The 23,302-nt window shown below is 36.0% G+C and overlaps 1 protein-coding gene across 2 annotated transcripts in view; it reads left to right on the top strand.

The window, feature by feature from the left end:
- The first annotated feature begins 3,282 nt into the window (after positions 1-3,282).
- RFC1 (replication factor C subunit 1) overlaps positions 3,283-23,302 on the top strand; it is a 63,613-nt gene continuing 43,593 nt past the window's right edge. For both annotated transcript variants that reach the window (XM_006188980.2, XM_006188979.2), the window contains exons 1-4: positions 3,283-3,528; positions 13,144-13,269; positions 19,443-19,518; positions 21,742-21,864. In XM_006188980.2, coding sequence (XP_006189042.1) covers positions 3,526-3,528; positions 13,144-13,269; positions 19,443-19,518; positions 21,742-21,864 — 328 coding nt within the window. In that variant the 5' untranslated portion in view covers positions 3,283-3,525. The remainder of the gene's footprint in view (positions 3,529-13,143; positions 13,270-19,442; positions 19,519-21,741; positions 21,865-23,302) is intronic.

Below are 23,302 nucleotides of genomic sequence, written 5' to 3'. Positions count from 1 at the left end.
TACTAAGAAGACCTGAATTAAAGAAAGCAGACTAAAGAAAACATGAGGAAATAGTTTTGATGAAAATACTTTTAAGAAAACACGCGAGGAATCTTTGTTAGCTAATGTTTTACATCACTGATAAATGATTTTTCTTTGCCTCTCTAAAAAACTATCTACACAGCCCTCATTTGTTCTATTCTTTCTTCATGTATCCTCAGTCTCTGGGAGATGCATCACTGCAGTCTTTCAGTTAATATTGAGACATGGGAGTAGTTATGACCTTTTATCATCTTATTCTTATGGTCAAAGAAAGGCCACATAGAAATGGTAGGTGTACACAGGCTGGTCTTTTGCCTCGAAGAAATTCCAACTAGACACTGTTATGGAAAAGTGCCCAGGAAGGATTAAAGTCCGATGTAGTTATTATGTAGAAACAAACTTAACAGGAGACTGCTGCTCTGCTATAGACAAAATTGAAAAAAATCACATTTGGCAATCTCCTAGCACTCTTCAGATTTCTCTGCCATGGAAAACAAATGAGTATCATATTTTCCCATAGAATACATAGTAATTTTTTTTTTCTTTTTGGTCATAAAATACAAAGTGTAAAAATGATGGGATCATAGTCTTTTGGCTTAAAATCTTATAAACCCTTTCTTTATAGCACTTACCCTTATTTGAAGGTATAGCATTTATTTTTGTCTACTGACTTGTTTTTCTCTTTTCTTCAAAAATATAAACTTCAGGGAAGCTGGGGCTGTCTGTCTTGTTTACTATTGGTTCCCAGCATGCACATAAAAAGGTGCCAACACAGAGCAGATGCTCAATAAATATTTGTTGAATGATGCATCAGTGAAAATCACCACAGCAGAGAAAATAAGCATGAATATTCTGTTCATGCCTATTTTTTGGTTACCCTTTGGGTTCTTTAAAACATTTCTGCTCTGGTTATCTATCACTTTACAACAGAATGTCCCCAAACTTAATACCTTAAAAGAACAATCATTTTATTATCCTCAAACTACTGTGAGTCAGAGAATTTAGGCAAGCCTTGAGTAGGTGATTTTTCTGCTCTATGTAGTGTTGACTTGGGTCACTTAGTGGACTTCCACTAGCAGCTGGTATCCTGGGTCCAAGATGGTTTCACTTACAAGCCCGGTACCTGGTGGAGATGGCTGTAAACCTGGGCTTGACTGGTGCCTTCTCCTGCTTTACAGGGTGGCTCAGGTTCCCAGAGAGCAAGGTGGGAGCTGCTAGTCCTCTGAAAGCTTGGATTTGGAACTGTCATAGCATTATTCCCACCATATTCTTTGGTCAAATCAGTTACAGGTCATCTCACGTTGGAGGAGGAGTATGAAAGCATATACAGCCATTTTTAATCTGGTACTTTTCTGAGATAGAATATTTCCAAATAAATGTTCCTAAACAATCCAACAAATTCAGTTCAGTATCTTTCCGAAAGTTACAGTCTTCTGACTTAGGTCTCACCTAAATTCAAGGAAGCCTTTAAAATACTGAAGAAGAAATGCAAAAATTTAAAGTAGTATAATGTAAAAGATATGTAAAATTTTTAAAATATATCTTATTCACTTATTCATAACACAATGAACACTGTAAATTGGTTTAGGTTCTCTGAAATTATAGGTAAAAAGTTACATGATGTGTTTGCTATGTACATTTTTCTGGAGAGTAGGTTCATAGTTTTTGTTTTTATTTATTTAAAAATTATTTTATTTAATTTTTTTGGTTCATAGTTTTTATTGATTTCTCAAAGGATCTGATGAATCCCCTCCTCCCCAATCAAATATTTCCCTAAGCAAAATTATGGAGTAGGTAAGTTTGTTTTTTGAACTATCTCCCTTGATAATACCTAGCCTTGTGTAATAATAATAACAGCTGACTTAAAAAAAATATTACTACTGCTTATATGCCAGGAACAATTTCACAATAACCCTATGAAGAACATAGTACTATTATCTTTATTTTACAGATGAGGAAACTGAGCCATAGTAACTTCCCCATGGTCACATAATTAGTGTGGTGGGGCTAGGAACCCAAGCACACTGGCTTCAGAGTGTCCCATTAAATGAGGCCCTGTTCATTAGTTCCAGTTTACGGCTTTGTAAATTGGAGATAATAATAGTTGCCAGCATCAATGTAGGTATTAGATGAGTTAAACTGGGATAGTCCATAGCTGCATGTCTGTAAAGTAGATAAACAAGTTTATACTGTATAGCACAGGGAAACATATTCAATATCTTGTCGTAGCTTATAGTGAAAAAGAATATGAAAATAAATATATGTATATTCATATATGACTGAAGCATTGTGCTGTACACCAGAAATTGACACAACATTGTAAACTGACTATACATCAAAAAAAAAAAATAGCTGCATGTCTGGAACATATTACAGTGGCCATTTAATAAATATGAGTTCTCCATGCTTAGCCTCTGCTTTACCCCAGAAGGCTTTACTATCTTTCATTGTAAAGAGATGGGTGTGATAAAATGCAAGAGGGAACAAGGGGTGGGTGGGTGGACGGACAAGGATTTAAAAGTCTGGGGCCAAAGCTGGAGGGAGATATTGCTCTCCCCACTAAACTCCTAAAGGTCTCACGTTTTTCTCTTAAAATTGTATGTAAATGTCACTTTCTAGTCCACAGTTCAATTGGTTATCTATTAATATAAAACCTTTTTACTCCAAAGCTTTCGGGATCATTGTTCTTCTATAGACATACTTTGTCATCCCTTGGCTTCACTCACACAGACACACAGACACACAGACACACCCCTTTGAGGGACTTAGAGCAGGTTTAATAATTTGTAGGCCTAGATTCCCAGCCTAGGCCCCTTAGCTTGTTTGGGCCTATTTTCATTTATAAAATGGAGTGGGTGGTAATGACTAGATGATTTTACCTAAGTCTTTTTTGTTCTGGAAGTATACAGCATAAAATTGTCCTTTAGCCAGACAGTTTTCAAACTGCGGATCTCCACTTGAAAGTGGACGAAAAAAACAACTTGGTAGGGCAAACATTTAAGAAAAAAAAAAATCAGGGTAAATACTGTTTGATGAAATTCTTGTTCAGAATAGATACTGAGATGTAATATGTGAAACACAATACACCTAAAATGTGTCTTACTGCGGCTGGTAATAGAAACATTTTAAAGTTACTAAGTAGGGCAATGCACCCCTCAAACGTGTATCCGGGAGGAACCGAGGAAGCCAATCTCGGAAGCTCCCCACTCCAGCGCCCCCGCCAAAAGCCGAAGGCAAAAAATCTGGGCGCGGGCCTGGGTCCCGCCGCTCCTCGAGAGAACAGCGGCCCGCCGGCCTCAGGGGCGGCACCTGGGCCCACGTCGCTTCTCCCGCCTCCCGCCCCGGCCGAGAGGAAGCTGTGCGCTTCCTGACGTCATCACCGGGCGCCGCTGCCTCGACCTCCTACTTCGCGGGAGAAGTTGTTGGCGCGAAGGGACCGTGAGCCCCGGTAACGGATTCGCCTGCCGGCCGGCCTGTCCGCCGCGCCTTCGTCCGTGGGCTGCCATGGTGAGCCCCCGGGGGAGGCCGTGCGCCTCAGGGGCTGGGGAGAGTTTGCAGGCTGGGTGTGGACCGGGCACGCCTGGTATGGAGGGTCGGGGAGGACCGTGATGCGTGGCTCCGGAGGGAAGCGAAGGCAGGGAAGGGGCACTGGTCGCACAGCTTTCCGTGGGGCTTCAGCTCTCGGCCGCAGCCAGCGCGCAGGGCTCTTGGTGCTGTGCGGCAGTTTCACTTTTTTTTCACTCTTGGGGGGAAGGGAGAAAGGAAGGGAGTAATGTTAGGTGATTATTTGGGCTTAGCTGTAAAGTTGTTTTTCCTGTTCAGCGTTGCCTCGAACCTCAGTTTGAGTCCTGCCTAGAGCGTTGATTTCAAGTTTTGGGTCATGAAGGAGAAAAATGTAACAAACTTCTTTTCTAATAGATAAGTTGCCTCAGGCCTTCAACTTTCGTCATTAACAGCTCTGCGAAACGCTCATCATAGGGTCATTTTGAGATTGACGGCAAGGAGAGGGTGTTCTAGTTTGTTTAGATGAGTTCATGGAAATCAAAGAGAGAACATGGTTTACAAGGAGGGGAAAACAGCTAGTAGAAACAGCTGAAATACATCTGACAGCTGCCATCGCTTACCACCTGATGTTAAATAATCTTAAAAAAAAAAACCCCTCATAGTATAATTTTGCATAAAGCATTTAAATAGAGAGCGAAATAGTTTTGCAGCCGTCAAAACATACTGGAATGTCAATAGGTGCAAGTATGTGTTTGAAATAATTTGAAGGACAACTTATGATGGTCTGTTAAGCCAGAACCTATTTAATAATCAGACATAATTATTTTTCAATCACTGTTTAGCTCATTTGTCATAATTCCAACATGCTGGGAGTGGGGTGGGGTGTGTGGAATTTTATGCCACATTAGGAAACCTTACAGCCTTTATATTTTTACTCAACGAAGGATGAAATAATGATAATAGCCACCTTGTAACAAGTATCTTCTTCAGGTCAGTGTGTGAGCTGTTTGTTTTACATACCTTTAAATATGATAACGTTAAACCTCACAGCAGTCCATTTTTACAGATGGTAAAGGAGGCTTTTCAAGTTTAAACAATTTGTGACATAACTAATAAATAGTTGAACTACAATTAGAGCCTAGATTCTTCTGACCACTACATTATACCACTTCTCTAAAATGGTCATAATTACATTTTAGACTTCAGGTATTGTGGAAAGTTGATGAGATTTGGAGTCTTGAAGATGAAAGTGAGGTGATGTTTTGGTCTTGCTCTGCCATTTAATGGTTAAGTGGTTTTCAACAAATAAATAGCTTTACTTTAACCTCTTAAATCCTGTTTCATACCTGTAAAAGGGGGGAAGATAAAGTTGCCTTAAGTGATTGTCTTGAGGATTAAATAACGTAGAGCTTCTATTTTGGTGTCTGGCTTGTGGTAGGCAATATACAACTACATGACTAATGATCTAATTTTCTCAGGAAGGACCCTGTGGAACATTACAGAGAGTTTAAGGGACCTCTGATGTTGTCAGTTTGGTGAACAACAGCTTGTATAGTCAACTTTTGATCATTCAGTTACTTTAAATAATTGTTCTTTTCTTTCTTAGTATTCTTGTTCATGGTGCAGATGAAAAATAAAGCCCGTTTCAGAAAAGGGAGTCAGATGGATCACTTTTGCTGTTTGTAAAGGGAAAAAGTTCTATAAAATACGTAAGAGTTTTGGATTGTATTGGTGTTTAATTTAGTCCTTCTGTCTCTAGTACACAAATTAGCAGAACCCTAGACCAAAATTCTATTCAGCATATGTTTATTGAACACCTGTGCACAAGTTATATTGTACAGTAGTTCTTAACTTTTGTTTGGATCACAGCTCCATTTGATAATGTGGTGAATGGAGTGCAAGTTTTCTGCCCACAGAAATACATATAGACACATACACACTATTTTAGGGGATTTACATATCTTATGCAGCCCTTCTTTGGATGCAAGGTTAGCAGCTCTTGCCCTGGGAGCTGCATCTTTTTCTCAAATCGTTTCTAATTAAAGTTAGCAGTACAGGAGTATAATACTGTACCCACAAAATAGAATACTATGCAGCCATAAAAGAGAACACTTTATGTCCTAATGTGAAACAATTGCCAAGATAATTAAGTGAAAAAAGAAAGTGCAGGACAATACGTAAAATATGCTACCACTTTATGTAGAAAAAGAGAAAAGAATGTATATGTATTTGCTTGAAGATGTGAAGGATACACAGGGAACTAACTGATAACATTTGTTGCCTCCAAAGATGGGAAGTGTGTGTCTAAGGGCAGGGTGGGAGGGAGACATTTTACCTCTTTGAATTTTTGAACCATGTGAATATAATGCCTATTAAAAAAGGAATTGAATTGAAATTAAAATAAATAGAATAAAAAAGTAGCTGTGTAAATGATTTGGATTGCTGTGAGGATTTAATTATTTGTTCAAAATGTGTATGAAATCTGAGAGATGCCATGTTTTAGAAGTCAGCATATGTAATTCATTGACTGGCATAATTGTTTATTGAAAATGTGCACAAAGTTGAATCAAACATGCATGAGACTTAAGGGACAGCCTTTTTGAAGAACTGTCAAGAAAGCCTGGCTACATCTAAGCTGCTTGGTTGCCCCATTCTGGGGGATACCTTTCACATTGTAGTTTATTATGTGAATGCTCCCTCAGAGTAGTGTAGTCACCCTTTTATAATGTAATTTTTGCCATAGGTACTAGTACTTGGCCTCTAAGGCCCCTCCCTACCTTTCTGATCTCATCTGTCTGTCCTTTGAGTGTGTTAAGCCGGTTCTGTCCCAACTTGTATACTTGCTATTTTCTCTTCTTGGAATACTCTTCTTCCTCTTGAAATTCTTTGCCTTTTTGTCATCATTTAAGTCTCACATCATCACTTCCTCAGAGCTTCTGGTGCCATATCTAAGAAACCACGACTTAATCCAAGGTTATGAATATATATACTTCTGTTTTCTTTTAGGCATTTTATAGTTTTACCTTTTACATTTAGGACTTTGATCCATTTTAAGTTAATTTTTGTATATGGTGTGAAGTAGAGGTCCAAGTTTATTTTTTTGTACTGGATCTCCAGTTGTTACTACACCATTTGCAGACTGTTCTTTTCCCATTGAATTATCTTGGCTTCATTGTCAAAAATCCATTGACTGCAAATGTGAGGGTCTTTTTTTTTTTTTTTTTTTAACGCTTAATTCTGTTCCATTGATCTGTTTACCCTAGTGCCAGTAACACTTTTTATTACTGTAGCTTTATGGTGAGCTTTGAAATTGGTAAATGTGTCCTCCAACTTTGTTTTTTTTCAAGATTGTTTTCCCTGTTCTTGGTCCCTTGAATTCCCATAAGAATTTTAGAATCAGCAAAGAAACTAACTGGAATTTTGATAGGGATTGTGTTGAATCTGTTAGTCAATTTGAGGAGTATTGCCATCTTAACAACATAATATCTTCTGATCCATGAACATGGGCTATCTTTTATTTGTTTAGGTCTTCCTTAATTTCTTTGAGGAATGTTGTATAGTTTTCAGAGTGTGGGTTTTACACTTAAGTTTATTCTTAAGTATTTTGTTCTTTTTGATGATACTTTAAATGGAATTATTTTCTTAATTTCACTTTTGGATTGTTCATTGCACGATATAGAAATACAGTTGGTTTCAGCGTATTGATCTTGTATCATGCAACGTTGCAGAACTCATGTAGAGTTCTAATAGTTTTTTAGTGGATTTCGTAAGCTTTTCTCTATTTAAGATTATTTCATCTGCAAATAGAGATAGTTTTACTTCTTCCTGTCCAATCTAGTTGCCTCTTAAATTTTTGCCTAATTGGTTTTTTGGTCACAGTGCTGTGTAGGAGTGGCAAGAGTGGATCTTTCTCCTGATCTTATGGGAAAGCATTACAAGAAGTTACTTTTTGTTTTTTAAGTACAAGGCCTTAATATAATTTTAACCATTTTAAAATTATTTCATAATTTGTCTTCGCTGTGCTGCTATCAATATACAACTTAAGTCAGATATATAATTTTGCCTTTTAGTGGTTTTCAAGGTAAATGATTTTTACATTTAAATAGATTTTGTAAAGTGTGTTGATAATCAATTTCTGCTTGTGGATTTGGTGGATGATTTAAAAACATTAATCAAAAATGTATTTCTTTGTTACTTTCAAAATAGAGAAGTAAAGCCAAAACAGTATTTTGGCAACCACTCCACAGTACTTATTTTGCATAAAATCTGTTCTCTTCAAAGTAAGTGAACACAGTGGCATGATTTGCTTTCTCTTCACATTTTTGGTAGACGAATATAACTTGTTTGTTGGTTGAACCCATCAACAGTGGAAAAAAGTAATTAGAGTGGTTTGGTTATACTTCAGAATAAATATATATCAGCTTCTGTACTTTGACCTTTTAACTTTAAATAGCTTATTTCTGTGCAGGTTTAGGAGTATTTATTGCAAAAAGATTTTTTTTTCATCTCTAACTCTACTAGTAGATTTATAACCAACTTAGTTGGAAACTTCTAAAAATACATGATTTTTTTGAGTACTTGGTGGGGTCTTTGTCTTGACTTAAGTATATTAAAATTGCATTTGGGCTGCCTGATAGACAGTGCTTCTCTCTAATAATGTTGTAGCATTTTTATTTACATCTTAGGGTAGGAGAGGGCAAAAGATCTTTTTGCTTACATTTAAAAGCATCTTAAATTTCAAAACTTTTACTAGAAAATGTCTTGTTGGTATTCTCAGTTTTTTCGTTTGTGAATTGAAGTTAAAGAACGTCATACACTTGTTATGTGGATCTAAGTAGTTAGTTTTTTAAAGTCCTTAAATAATTGTCTGGCACAGAGTAAAGCTTATCTAAGAGTTTGTTAAAGGAATAAATGAAACCCTAAGTCAAGGTATTGGCAATAGAAATAGAGGGAAAAGGACAGCAGTATTTGGGAGGTTAGGTTAGGTGGGATGATTAGACAAGAGGGTTGGAATGAGGAGGAGAGAGTGCCCATTCTTCTGTTTTGCATGAATGGTGATGCTATGCATTGAAGTGGGAAATAAAGGGAGAGAAGCCAGTCCTAAAAGAATATGAGCTTAGTTTTGGACCTTATGAGTTGGAGGCACTCTTGGGGCATTTGGGTAGAGGTGTATATGGCAGACTGTTGGCTACACTGATATGGAACTGGGAGGTCTAGAGTGTAGGCAAGATTTAGGAGGTATCAGTGTGTTTATAGGTGGTACTGACATTGAGATGGGTGTGAGTTAGCTTGCGTAGTGTGAGTATGTGGATCAGCAGGTTTTAACTTAGCGTTCATGGAGAGCCATTAATCAGCTTCAGGGAAAAGCCCCAAAGAAGAAAAAGTATTGTACTAAAAGTGAAAGTATTTTGCTTTTTGTAGCTACAATATTGTAATATGACAAGGGAGTACCATATTATAAAAGGCCAACTTTAGTAATTTACCTCTAAAATAATACAGTGTTGATTTAATACCCACTTAAAATTTCTTAAAATAAAGAATAATAGGTAAGATCATGGCAAAAAAATTAATCTCAATTAAATTAAAACACAATGTTTAAAAACAAATCTACTATGAATTTCATTTTCTGTAATCAAGAACCTCTGTTTCTGAGCCCAGATGTGAAGGAATGACCATTCATGTGGTCAGCCAGTATTAATTAAGCATCTACTTATCTGACATGTTGACCTGAACTTGAGATGCAGTGATGAGTAAGGTAGACAAGCTTGCTGTGTGGACTTACAGCAGTGTGTACCAGCTCAGATTTCTATGACTGTGAGAAGTATCTCCTGCTATTCATTTTGGGACCCATTTCAGGTGTTTCTTCTTTGTAAACTGTCCCTGAAGGCTCCCTGTGTTGGGTGCTCCTGGTGCTTTTACAGTTTGGTGATTAGCTGTGTCTTAGCACTGTTTTGTATTTAATTTTGTATATACTAATTTGTCTCCCAAGTAGCTTCATAAGGGCATTTTCAATTTGTGTCCTAAGTCCCTGGCACAGTGCCTGCCTGTAATCACACAAGGATCAGATGTATCAGGAATAATGAGAAGGGAAACACCGCGTGGCTAGTTGTAGGGTATGGCTACTTTTGCGTAGATCCTTAAACAGGAAAACTCTGAGGGGGCAGTCATGGTCAAGTGGAGAACTGTGAAAGGGATTTGGAGTCAGTGGACCAGGTTCCGTTCTGGTGTGCCGCCTTTTATGCTCACAGGAATCCTGTGAGGCAAGTGGCATCCTGGGGAAACTAAGGGCCAGAGAAGTTAAGTAATTCATTCCAAGTGTCCGGTAGTAAATGGCAAAACTGACAAAAAGTTGTATTTGTCTGACTTAATTCCACTTACCTATAAACTGGAGATGAATCATTCTATTTGCCTTATTTACCTCAAAGAATCATCGAAGATAAAATCTATGTCCCAGTAGTCCTATAAGTAAAAGCATGAAAAACTTACGTGTTGTTCTTAACTATACTTTAAATTTGTTTCAACTTTTATGTGATTTTTGCCTAAATCTTTTGCTATATTTGAACTGACTTGTTCAATGAGTAACTATTTAAAAAGAAAGAAGAGTTAATTACTATTTTCTCTTGATTTCCCCAAATAAAACTATCTTTTTTTTTTGCCATTTCTTTTAGAAATGAAATTACTGGGACAAAGGGTATGCACATTTAAACTTTTGATAAATATTATTGGATTGTTTTGGAAAGGTTATACCAGTTTTTACTTTTATTAGCAGTGTAGTGTGTAAGCATCTGTTTGCCCACATCTTTGACAAATCTGGGCATTATCAATCTTTTAACACTTAGAGAAAAATAATCAAGTTTTAATTTATCTCCTTGTATTTGTGAAGTTGAGCATCTTTTATTCCGTTTATTGGTTATTTGTGTTTCTTTTAATTTTCCTACTAATAGCTTTTATTTGCTTTTCCACCGGGTTATCTTTGGTTGATTTGTGGGAGACCTTTTATATATAACATGTTGTAGATACTTTCAAGTTAGTTGCTTATATTTTAATTTTGCTTATGGCATCTTTTATTTTTATGTAGCCAGATGTGTCTTTCTTTATGGATGGTTTCTAGCCTTGATGTTCTACTCAAAAGGACTTTCCTTTTAATGATAAAAGTAAATTTAAAAATGTGTTCCTTTTTCTATTCATATACTCACCAAGAATTCTGTGCAGGTAAGAGTGATGTTCAGATCCATTGTTTGGGAGTTTGATTAGTCACTAGGCTTGTACTTCATTTCATGAACTCTTTAAAGATCTGGAATACCAGACAGGGAATGTTAGTTGAAGAGTAAGATGAAGTCACACTATAAATTAATGTCAAATTGGTGACCTTTGCCTCTTAGATGTTTATACACCAGATGGCTGCTCACATTGGAGATAATCCCTAAAAAGGTGTAAGTAGAATGACTTCCATTCTGATGAAAATTCTTTTCCAAAAGTTTAGATTTTTACTATGTACTAAGTTAGATCAGGTTGCTGTAATTTCTTTAATTATTCTGCTGCCGTCAGACTATAAGAGCATAGGGAGTGGGAGTGTAGGGTAGAATAAAGGGAAAGGAAAAGAAATGGGGTGTGAATACTTAGGAAGAATTACTTAGGAAGGAAGGGTTGCAACAGTGCTGAGGATTGGCACTATGTACAGACAAATCAGCAAGCTCGACGTTAAACCAACAGTTCCACTTCCTGAATTGTTTTGTTTTCTTTCTCTTTGCGGTTTTAAGCATTTGTGGTTCTAACACAGATGGAAAACCACCACCAACTTTAACCTGATTTTTTTTTAAAATGGAGGTTTTGGGGATTGAACCCAGGACCTTGTGCTTGCTAAGCATGCACTCTACCACTGAGCTATACCCACTCCCCTCAACCTGATTATTAATATTCAGTTTTGGTATATCCATGGTGCATGTGTGCTGTGTGTGTGTGTGTGTGTGTGTTTGTTTAAAAAGTCACCACTGTTTGAGTGAATACTCACTTGGTAATTTTAAAAGTGAAACTCCAATATGAAACTCTCATTTCCTCCAGAAGCAATAAAGTGAGTAGTTGTCAGCCCCAAACTCAATTCTTTGCAAATTATATGGAAGGCAATGGCTTTCTGGCCTTCTTTATCATCTATCATTTCTTTAGCACCTGACACAAATGTCTCAGGTTTATAGCTGAGGTATCCATTCTGCAAATGGTGTAATTTTAAGATGGATTTGTGACTTTTCTATATTAAGAAATTTACAAAAGAGGGTACAAAACCAGGGAAGTCTGTAACCTTTCAAAAAAAATTTAATGTAGATATTTATCTATTTTGCTTATTGGCTTAACCACAAAGCTATTTGTGTGTGTGTTGGTGTGTTTGCATAACACACTTGTTTGGGGTTTTTGACATTTTCAAAGTATGACAATTACTGCCAGGTTCTAGGAAAAATTGTTAATTTTCTTACATTTCACAGAGTACTTTTAACAGGCGTTTTCCTCACCACAATAAAGAGAGAGAGATTGAAACATGTAAACAGGATTGAAAACTCAGTTTTATAACCATTAAGAATAGGAAATGGGAAAACGGTGCAACTGGCTTTTGAATCCAGTTCTTTGAAATTCAGATCCTAAATTCTCACTATTCTCTCTGTTCCTTATACCCTTGCCTGTGAGCAGAGATCACTGTAAATGGGTTATGTTTCAGTGACATGAAGGGTTAATAGTTCATTAATGAGGGGGGAGGGAAGCTTTTTACTGAACCAAAATTGTGATAGATGCGTAATTAATCCATAAACTGTAGGGAATATTAGTCTAACTTTACTGATGAGAAAACAGATTAAATTAACTTGCTCAAAGTCACATAGCTAGAAACCACTAGAGCAGAGATTTGTGCCAGGGATTTCTTATTCTAAGGTCTGTTCCCTTTCCTCTACACCATAGTTTTTTCAAAGTTTAAATCTAAAAGGGTAGGGAAGATTATGTATGCAAAGGGTAAGAAAGGTGAGTGATTTTAATTGTAAATTACATCACAAATGTTTCAATATGATTAATTTGATTCTACTGTTTAACACAGGGGATAGAGTAATTGAAGAAAATATTGTAATCATCAAAATTGTTTTCTTTGGGATTTGGAAAAATCATATACAAGAAAATAATTTCAAGGTTCTTTGTTATTAAAATCTTAAATGATCAGGGTTATGAGAGTTATTGTTCTCCCAAACTAGAGTAGAACTCCCATGGGCAAGGATTATATTCTTCATCTTTTATTTTTTCCCCTACTGTGCCTGAAGTAATGGGGTATGTGCATGCATGGTCAATAAATACTTGTTACTTGCCTTTTTAGTAATTGTGCTATTGTTAACAAAAATTTCACTTATTTTTGCCCAATTTCTGAGAATTAATATTACTTTTCATTAGGCACATTATTTCTGACTCAGATAATTCTGTCAGTTAACTTTTGCATATAGAAAGAATGCTGCTGCACACATGGAACTATCTCACTGAATAAATACTGAGGGTAGACCAGTGTGTGTGTAGAGTTGTTCCTTTTTACAATTGAAACTAGAATTTTGTGCAGTTAATGTTTGTGTGTGCATCTCTTGTTTTTGCTTTTAGGATATTCGGAAATTCTTTGGGGTTGTACCAAGTGGAAAGAAACTTGTAAGTGAAACAGTAAAGAAGAATGAGAAAAAGTCTGCTGAAGAAACTTTAAAAGCAAAGAGAGGAATAAAGGAAATCAAGGTCAGTTTTCCAGATACAATACTGAATTGTATAAAAGGTTAAATAAACTCAGTTCTGAGATTTGATATATTGGGAGCCTTGAGTAATAGTAAATATAGATTTCAACTCATTTATTAGCAGAGGAAGAAGAAAAGTAATAAGGTATTAGTTATTTCTAGTTAACATGGCTTTACTTCATTCATAGCTTGTATTTTCCTGAAGTAGTGGTGGAACCCTTTTTAGTTGTTACAGCTTTGCATTTTAAGACCAAAGTTTGCTCATAGAGACATGAATCCCAGGTGAATGGTATCGGACTTCAGGTGAAGGAAGGCTTTGGAGGAAAGTTTTATTCTTTTCCCTGTCCTCCTTGGGCTTCAGAGAAGTTAAGATATGTCACTATGAAAAGCACAGGCAATGGCTGCAATAATGTATCTGAGTTACACTTTGTGTAAAATATAAGAGTTTTGCAACTACAGATCGGTTTACCACTGCCCCATCCTTTATGCCCTAGTTGGCCATATGTATTACATCTGCTTATGTTAATACTTCACATTCAGTGTAATAATTATTGCTCTAAACTGACATGTATTTTAAAGAAATTAAAAGAGAAAAATGATCTTTTATATTTAATCATGTGCTTGCCATTTCTGGTGATTTTCATTTCTTATTGAAGATCTGAATTTCCATCTAATGTTATTTCCTTTAAACCTGAAGAATTTTCTTAAGCATTTCTTGTAGGATAGGTCTGTTGGCAATGAATTCTGTTAAGTTTTTGTCTTTGTTTTACTTTCACTCTTGAAGGTTACTTTTGCTGGATATGGAATTTTTGGATTGACATTTTTTTGTTTCAGCACTTTAAAGATGTTCTACTGTGTTTTGGTCTCCATTTTTTCTGATGAGATGTTAGCAGTTATTCATATTGTTTTTTGTTTTTGTTTTTTGTATTTAATGCATTGTTTTTCTCATGCTGCTTTGAAAGACTGTCTTTTTATCTTTGGGTTTTAACTTTACCTATGGTGTAGCTGGGTGTGGTTTTCTTGTGTTTATGCTTTGTAGGGTTTCTGAGGTTCTTGAGCCTGTAAATCTGTATCTTTCTTCAGATTTGGGATCTCTTTGCCATTGTTTCTTCAAATACATATATCTGCCCCATTCTCTCTCTCCTCTTCTTCTGTCATTCCAATTATATACATATTAGGATTTTGTAATTGCATCACAGATCATTGAGGCTTATTCATTTTGTTCTTTTTTTCCTCTGTACTTCAGATTGGGATAATTTCTCTATTATTATCTTCAGGTTCGTTGACTCTTCTGTCGTGTCCAATTTGCTGTTAAGCCTACATAGTAAATATTTTAAATATTAAAATTTTCAATTTTAGACTCTCCATTTGGTTCCTTTTCATGGTTTTTAATTTCTTTCCTTTATGTTCATAAGTGTAGCTATAGTAGCTCCTTTAAATTTCTTGTTTGCTAATTTTAGTATTTGGGTTATATTAGGCTTGGTCTCAGTTAAGGCCTTTTATCTTGAGTCTATGGCTCATGTATTAGCTTGGGCTACCATAAAATACCATAGACTGGCTGGCTTAAGTAACAGAAATTTATTTTCTTATAGTTCTGAGATCTAGAAGTCTATGATTAGGATTCCAGCCAATTCATTTTATAATGAGAGCTGTTTTTCTGGCATGCAGATGGCTGCCTTCTTGCTGTGTCCTCACAAGGTCTTTCCTTGGTGTGAGTGCATAGGGAGAGAGAGTGGTTAAGACACAGAGAGGGTGAGTGAGTGTGTGCATGTGTGTGCATGCAGATGAGCTTTCTGGTGTCTCTTCTTACAAGGACACTAACTTGTCAGATCAAGGGTCATCCCTGTGACCTCATTTAATCTTAATTACCTCCGTAGAGACTCCATCTCCAAATACAGCCATAGTAGGAACTCAACATACGAATTTTTTGGGGATACAAGCATTCATTCTGTAACATTCTGCCAGTGGCCCCCTAAAATTCATGTCCTTGCATGCAAAATACATTCATTTCATTCTAACAGCCCCCAAAAGTCTTAACTCATTGCATCATCAGCTCTACACTCCAGAGATTTATCTAAAATTATCATGTAAATCAGATATGGGTGAAACTTGAGATATGATGCATCCTGAGGCAAAATTCTTCTCCAGCTGTGAACCTGTGAAACCAGACAACATATGTTTCCAAAGTACAATGGTAGGACAGGTATAGAATGTACATTCCCATTTCAAAAGGGAGAAATCAGGAGGAAGAAAGGGTAGCAGTGCCAAGCAAGTCTAAAATCTAGCAAGGCAAATTTTGTTTGATCTTAAAGCTTGAGAATATTCTTCTATAGCTTGATGCCCTGCCTTCTGGACCCACTGGGGCAGTGGTCCCACCTCCACAGCTCTTCAGGGTGGTCTTATCCCAAGGTTACTGGGTAGATGCTGTCTGATCTCTTGGAATAGGGGATGAGGCAGCTTTGATCTTTCAATCTCCTTCAGGGTCTTTCTTTCCTATTCTTGGAGAATAGTGTAGGTTTGCAGCTGAATAACTGTTGTCCTATCCTGTAGAATCAAGAAGCTTGATAGCCTTCTTCATTTTGTCTGCTTCATTTCAAACTGGCAGTGTTTTTGCATGTATATCCCATAATCTCTTTATCAGCTGATAGTCCAACAAACTTTTAGTATTCTTTTCAGGACACACATTCTCATTTTTTGCAATGTAGACAGGTTGAGAATTTTCCAGATCTTTAAGTTTTGGTTCCTTTTTTGGTTAACCATTCATCTCTCTCCTCATGGATTTTGCTAGAAGAGTCAGAAAGACCCAGGCTGCACCTTCCAACATTTTGCTTAGAAATCTCCTCAGCTAAATATCCAGTTTCATTGTTTACAGTTCTGTCTTTCAAAAAGCGCTAGAACACAAATTCAGCCAAGTTCTTTGCCATTTTATAACAAGGACTGCCTTTCCTCTAGTTTTCAATAGCCTGTTCCTCATTTCTATCTGAAACCTTAACAGAATGACCTTTAATACTCATATGTCTACCAGTATTCTGTTTATGATGATACATGTATTCTCAAGACAATAGCGGCTTTATACCTCTCATCTTTTCTTCTTGAGACCTTGCTGAAATTGCCTATAACATCCAAATTTCTGCCAATAGTTTCTTTACAGCAGTCTAGACCTTTTCTTTCTTTTTTTTTTTTTTTTTTTTTAGTGTGTCCAATAGAACTCTTCCAGCCTCCACCATTACCCCGTTCCAAAGGTGCTTCCATATTTTAGGCATTTTTTACAGTTGCACTCCACTTTTCAATAACAAAATCTGTGTTGGTCAGGATTCTTCAGAGAAACAGAACCTGAAAAGAAATTTATTTTAAATAATCAACTCATGTGATTATGGAGTCTTAACAAGTCCCACGACCTACAGTTGGCAAGCTGGAGACGCATGATAGCTGATGGTGTAGTTCAAGTCTGAGTCTGAAGGCCTGTGAACAGGAGACCAGGAGAGCCAATGATGTGGTTCCAGTCTGAAAGCTAGTAGACTTGAGTCCCAGGAAGAGCTGATGTTTTAGTTCTGGTCTGAAGGCAAGAAAAACTGATGTCCTAGCTTCAAGGCAATCATGAAGGAGGAATCCTCTTATTTGGGAGAGGTTCAGCCTTTTGTTCTCTTCAGGCCTTCAACTTGTTTGATGAAGCCCGCTCTTAACAGGGAGTGCAGTCTGCTTTACTCAGTTTGATTTAAATGTTAAGGTCATACAAAAACACCTTCACAGAAACACGCAGAGTAATGCTTGATGAAATATTTGGGCGCCTTGTTGCCCAGTCAAATTGACACATAAAATTAACCATCACAGGTCACATTTCCTGTTTCTCTGTATGTTTGGTTATTTTGGATTTACCTTGGAGAGTGTGAATTTTACAGTGTAGGAACTTTGGATTCTGTTATATTCCTCCAAAGGGTGTTAAATCTTTTGGTTTAGCAGGCAATTAACTTGGCTGAACTCAAACTCCAAACTCTTGTCCATCCTATGATGGGCAGCAGCGGGCATAGTTGTTTAACTTTTTTAACTTTATCTGGGTATTTGGAGTTGTTCTGTGCTTATGTAGTTCAGGAGACAGCCACAAATTTGGGTTAAGTTTATTGACAAATTTGGGTTAAGTTTATTGTGCTAAATAGTATTCCATTATTATGGATCTATCTGTGATTGAGGTAGTACATATACCACAACTTCTTTATCCATTCATCCATTGATGGACACGTAGGTTGTTTTGGTGTCATGGCTATTCCATTCTGTGGCTCTCTCCTTTCTGGGATACCCTCTTCTACTTTTGAATTACTGTGGTTGTTTCTAATTTTGTCCTTTGGTCTGGTAATATTTGAATTATAATGGTTTATTCATTTCATTTTCTTCCAAGCTACTTAATTGTGCTTACGTTTTTGAAGTTTCATTATAATGGATAGAAACATAGTTCTCCCTTATAATTGATTTTATTTCTTTCTGTCTGCTTTCTTGATGCTTTTTTGGAAAATTTGAATACATTAGAAATGTGATGTATGACTACAAAATATTAGTAGTACTTAATAAGTATGTTAGAAATGTGATACATAACTGAAAATATAAACATTAACACCTTTTTTTGCCTTGGTTTTATTTAGCTTTCCACCAGGCATTGGGTAGTGGTAGGCCCACAGATCCTTAGCTTTTATTTCTGTCTCTATCTTTCATTTTCAGTAAATTCTTGCCTTCTAATCACTGACATACTTTTATTCTGTGTTACATATAGATTAGTAATGAAAATGGAGCTGAATAATAGTACAGCTTTTTCTACAGTTCTTTCTTTCCCATCTGATGTGATTATTATCTGGCCAATCTTTTTCCCCCAGTTTTATTGAGAAATAATAGACATGCTTGATTGTTTAAGTTTGAAGTGTACAGCATGATGGTTTGATTTACACATATTATGAAATGATTACCACAATGGGTTTAACATCCATCATCTCAGAGACAGTAAAAAGAAAAGAAAGAAAAAATTTCTCCTTGTGCTAAGAACTGTTAGGATCCACTCTTTTAACTTTCCTATATATCATACAGCAGTGTTAACTGTAGTCTTCATGTTGTACATTACATCCCTAGCACTTATTTATCTTAAAACCGGAAGTCTGTACCTTTTGACCACCTTCCTCCAGTTCCCCTGACCTCCTGCCTCTGGTAACCACAGATCTGATCTCTTTTTCTATGAGTTTGGTTATGAGGTTTTTTTTGTTTGTGTTTTGTTTTTTTAAAAGATTTGACATACAAGTGAGATATATAGTATTTGTCTTTCTCTGCCTGACTTATTTCACTTAGCATAATACTTTCAAGTTCTATCCATGTTGTTGCAAATGGTAGGATAACCTAATTTTTATGGCTAAATAGTATTCCATTATTATGGATCTATCTGTGATTGAGGTAGTACATATACCACAACTTCTTTATCCATTCATCCATTGATGGACAAGTAGGTTGTTTTGGTGTCATGGCTATTGTAAATAATGCTGCTATGAGCATGTGGGTGTGGATATCTTTTTAAGTTCGTGTTTTTGTTTCCTTTGGGTATATTCCCAAAAGTAGAATTGCTGGGTCATATGGTAGTTAGGTCTATTTTTAATTTTGGGGGGAACCTCCATGCTGTTTTCATAGTGGCTGTACCAATTTACAATCTTACCGACAGTGCACAACGCTTCCCTTTTCTCCACATCCACGCCAGTATTTGTCATCTCTTGTCTTTTTGATGATAAGTCTGGCCTTTTCTTTAGCCTAATTAGGGCATTATTGACGTCTGGGGCTGGATAATTCTTAGTTGTTAAGGAGTGCCCTGTGCATTGTAGAATGTTTAGTAGCATCCCTAGTCTACCCATTATATGCTGGTAATAGCCCCACCCCAGTTATGACAAGCAAAAATGTCTCCTGGGGGGCAGTGTTTCTCCAGCTGTGAACTAATAAGCCCAAATCTAATGAGGAAAAAATAGCTAAGTTATATGGACTTCTTCGTGTTCTTTTCTTTTTCTTTCTGTTTTTCTTTTTTTTTTTTTCTTGGAGTATAGTCAGTTTACAATGTTATGTCAATTTCTGGTGTACAGTGTAATCGTTCAGTCTTACATACACATTTCAGGGATCATTTCTATAGTTTATGTTCTAATTATACTGTAATGTTTATAGGTAAATAGTTCCTGTAAAGATGATGACTTCAGACAGAAGCAACCAAACAAGAAAAAGAGGATCATTTATGATTCAGGTAATATTTCAGTATAAAAGCTTTAAAGTTTTAAAAATTATTTTGTATCTGTTAGAACAATGTTTACCAAACTGATGTTCTGAGACACAGTTCTCTATGATGTTACTAGATGCTTTGAGAAGAGGGCTTTATGTTCCAATGAAGTTGAAAACAATTTTATTACACTACTGAATTTATCAGAGCCTAAATATGTTCATGTATTAAAGTTTTGTTCAGAAAGGGATATAGTATATATAGCATGTCTCAAACTTAATTTGAATATGGTATATTTATTTTTAAAAATACCTATTTTCTTTCAGCTGAGTTTCTTGAAAACTGAATTTTAAAATAGTGCCTTAAAATATTGCTTCAGAAACAAAGATCTAAAATTTAATTTTTATGCTTTTAATCTGGTCCTTTTCTGTTGCATTTAAAAAGAATCAAACACAATTAAAACACTTTCTTTGAATATGTAGTTGACCCTTGAACAATGCGAGGGTAGGGGCTCTGACCTCTCCCCCAAGTTGAAAATCTGCATATAACTTTTGACTCCTCCAAAAAACTGTTAATAGCCTGCTGTTGACCAGAAGCCTTGCTGATAACATAAACAGCCAATTAATAATAATTGCTTCATGGTAGCCTAGGCTATTCACTAATGAATGAATCGTTATAAAATTGTCATGGCATACAGTATTACAGTCATATTCATAATATAGTATTAGAAACATTGTTACATTAAAAAAAAAACACTTACCTGTGCATAGGCTGATATGCAGTATCCTGTATGAGACAGAGGCATACTGTTCAGTAATATTATTCTTTGAAAGCAAATGTACAAAATAGAAGACTAACACATACTAATTTTGTGTTAAATATCACCTTATATGTATGTAAGAATAGACTATTATCTACATATATTGTATACATTCATGACACACCTTTTCTTAATTTTTTCAATATTTCTAGGCTATGTGATTGGTTTGTGAGTTTTTTCAAATTATCGCAAATCTCCAAATTTTTTTCCAATATATTTATTGAAAAAATTCATGTATAAATGGACCTGCAGAATTAAAACCCATGTTCAAGGGTCGACTGTACTTTTAAAGATAGAAATTGTACACTTTTATGCATGCCTTTTATGGTATGTTAAAATAATGGTAGAACTCAGGAATTTTTAGGTTTTGCTGTTTTGGACAAGATCTATCTGGTGTGAATTTTTAAAATTAAAAATATAACATAAGGAAGCATTTATAGATTGTCAGGATTTTGACAGTGATGGCAAAGTTTCTGACTCAAATCTAAAAGTAATTGAGTGTTTATTGTGAGTCTTATGCTGCTGTATATTGTAAAGAATTTGAAATAAGTACATACCCCCATTCCCCCAGAGTTTCCATCTTTTGGGAAAGTGGAAATTTAATTGTTTGGTACAGTTTTGAACAGCATGAGACAGGATTTGTAAATGCATGGTGAGAAGAAGAGAAAGGATACTAAAGTTTATGAAACTCCCATTGTACCAGGCATATACTAGATACTTCTACTTTGTCTTGATTTACATTTAAATGTTCTGGGTGATTAGATTGTGGTAGACAGAATAATGGCTCCCAAAGATATCCACACTAGAACCTATGAATATGTTGGGTTATATGGCAAAAGGAAATTAAAATTGCAGGTGACATTAAGGTTGATAATCAGATGACCTAGAAGTAGGGAGATTATCTGGGTGGGCCCTATATTCACAGGGAGAGGGAGGCAGATGAAGAAATTTAGAGAGAGACTGACTATGGAAGAAGGTCAGAGAATCAGATGGCAGCATGAAAAGAACTTGCCTAATGTTGTAGGTTTTGAAGACGAAGGAGGAGGGGGCCAGTGAGCTAAGGAATGCTGGCTGTCACTAGAAACTGGAAAAGGCAAGGAAATGGATTTTTCCCTTGAGTATCCAGAGAGGATCACAGCCTTCCTGGTACTTGATTTTAGCCCAGTGAGACCCAAATTGGATTTGTAACCTCCAGAACTGTAAGATAATATATTTGTGTTGTTTTAAGCCACTAAGTTTGTGCTGATTTGTTATAGCAGCAACAGAAAAGTAATAACAAAAGCCCAAGTGGGTTGAAGTAACCTATGAGAATTTATAAAAGAGATTTGCCTTGAAAATGGTCTTGAGGAATTGGTTAATAACCTTTGTAAAAACACACTGTATTATACTATTTCTTTTCAAAGTTTTGTTTATTTACCTGTTGTGTTCAGATTCAGAATCAGAGGAAACAATGCAGGTAAAAAACACCAAAAAGCAATCAGAAAAATTGCCACTGACTTCTAAACCTGCTAAAATTAGACACCAGGATCCTGTTACATACATTTCAGAAACAGGTAAGGGTACTGAGTATGTTTATTATTTCAGAGAGAAATAGTGTGTGTTATGTTGTTGAGTTTCTCATTGGAATCTAAATGTACCTCCTTTACTTTGAACTGAATTTCAGCTCCCTTTTTTCTTTGTTGAATTATACTTACCAGGGAAAGGCTGTAATTACCTTTGGCATTTTCTGTGGGTTAAGGGCCAATTACAGGGGAATTGGCTCTTGAAATTTTTTTTAAGTGCTCCATATTGAATCATATATATTGAAACTCTATCTTGAATCAGGTATTGAAATATTACCAGGTTGTTTTAAAATTTTTTTATGTTGTTTTTTATCTTGGGCTAAAGTCATAACAATCTAAGTATATAATGTTTATTCATATTTGTGGTTTATAATCTAGCACAGATGTGATGCAAATTCCTTGTATTATCTAGTGACACTAAAGATTTTAGCACTGGCTTTTCAAAAAATGATTGTTCTTTATACTTACATTTATTTGATCTGTTTTGAGTGGTCAAAAAGCAAAAGACATTTATAAATGTACACTAACCTTAAGATTTCATAGTATAAATAATTGTTTCATAGATAGTATTCTTTTATGGTGATAAGCCCTGAATTATATTGTCATCTTAGGGAAAAAGACATAGAATAGGTCATTGTAAAGTCATTTGATTTTAGCATTGTTAACTCCTAGAGGAGACCATTTTCAAATTCATAGAGTTTGTTGAATCAATTCCTGTATAGAAACGCTTGAAGGGGCCATTAGAGCATCTGATACCTCATTGATTTGTTCACCTTGAGGAAAACCTCTGACACCGTTATTTTTAGCACTCTGCTACTTATATTGCTAGTGAATACACTTGGTTTGAAGAGACAGGGTAAAAACCACAATTATTTTGGCACAGCATGTTACAACATATATTCAACGAACATTTATGTATAGTCTTTTACATCCTGGATACTAGGTCCTGGGGATAAAAGATGACTAAAGACTTATTAATACTGTAGGAATTACCTGAGGCTGCTATATACGATAGTCAGGAAGAGGGCTTGATGGAGAGGGTAAAATTTGATCTGACCCTTGAAGGATGAGCAGGTGATGGAGGGAAAGAACATGTCAGGTTAATAGGATGGGATTATTTAAGGCACAGCATCCAGCACAAGGCTTGATATGTTTGTAGGACACCATAGAGATTGCCCACATGATGAGGGGTAGTAGGAGGTAGATGAAACTGGTTTAGGGAAGACCTTGAAAGCTAGGCAGAGGAACTTAATATAGCAGAGAAAAGGGAACCTATAAAGTTTTTGAACAGAGTTATGGAATGATGAAAATAGTGTTTGAGTGATTGCTAGATTGTGAGCATTTAGGGTGGGAAGGAGAATAGAAAAATCATAATTAGGGAGGTTAAGGCATTTCCTATAATCTAGGATTGAAGTAATGAGAGTCTTAA

This window comes from Camelus ferus, chromosome 2, assembly GCF_009834535.1.
Source record: "Camelus ferus isolate YT-003-E chromosome 2, BCGSAC_Cfer_1.0, whole genome shotgun sequence".
Lineage (NCBI taxonomy): Eukaryota > Metazoa > Chordata > Mammalia > Artiodactyla > Camelidae > Camelus > Camelus ferus.
Note: the sequence above shows the minus strand (reverse complement) of the source record. Positions and strands in the feature narration are given on the sequence as shown.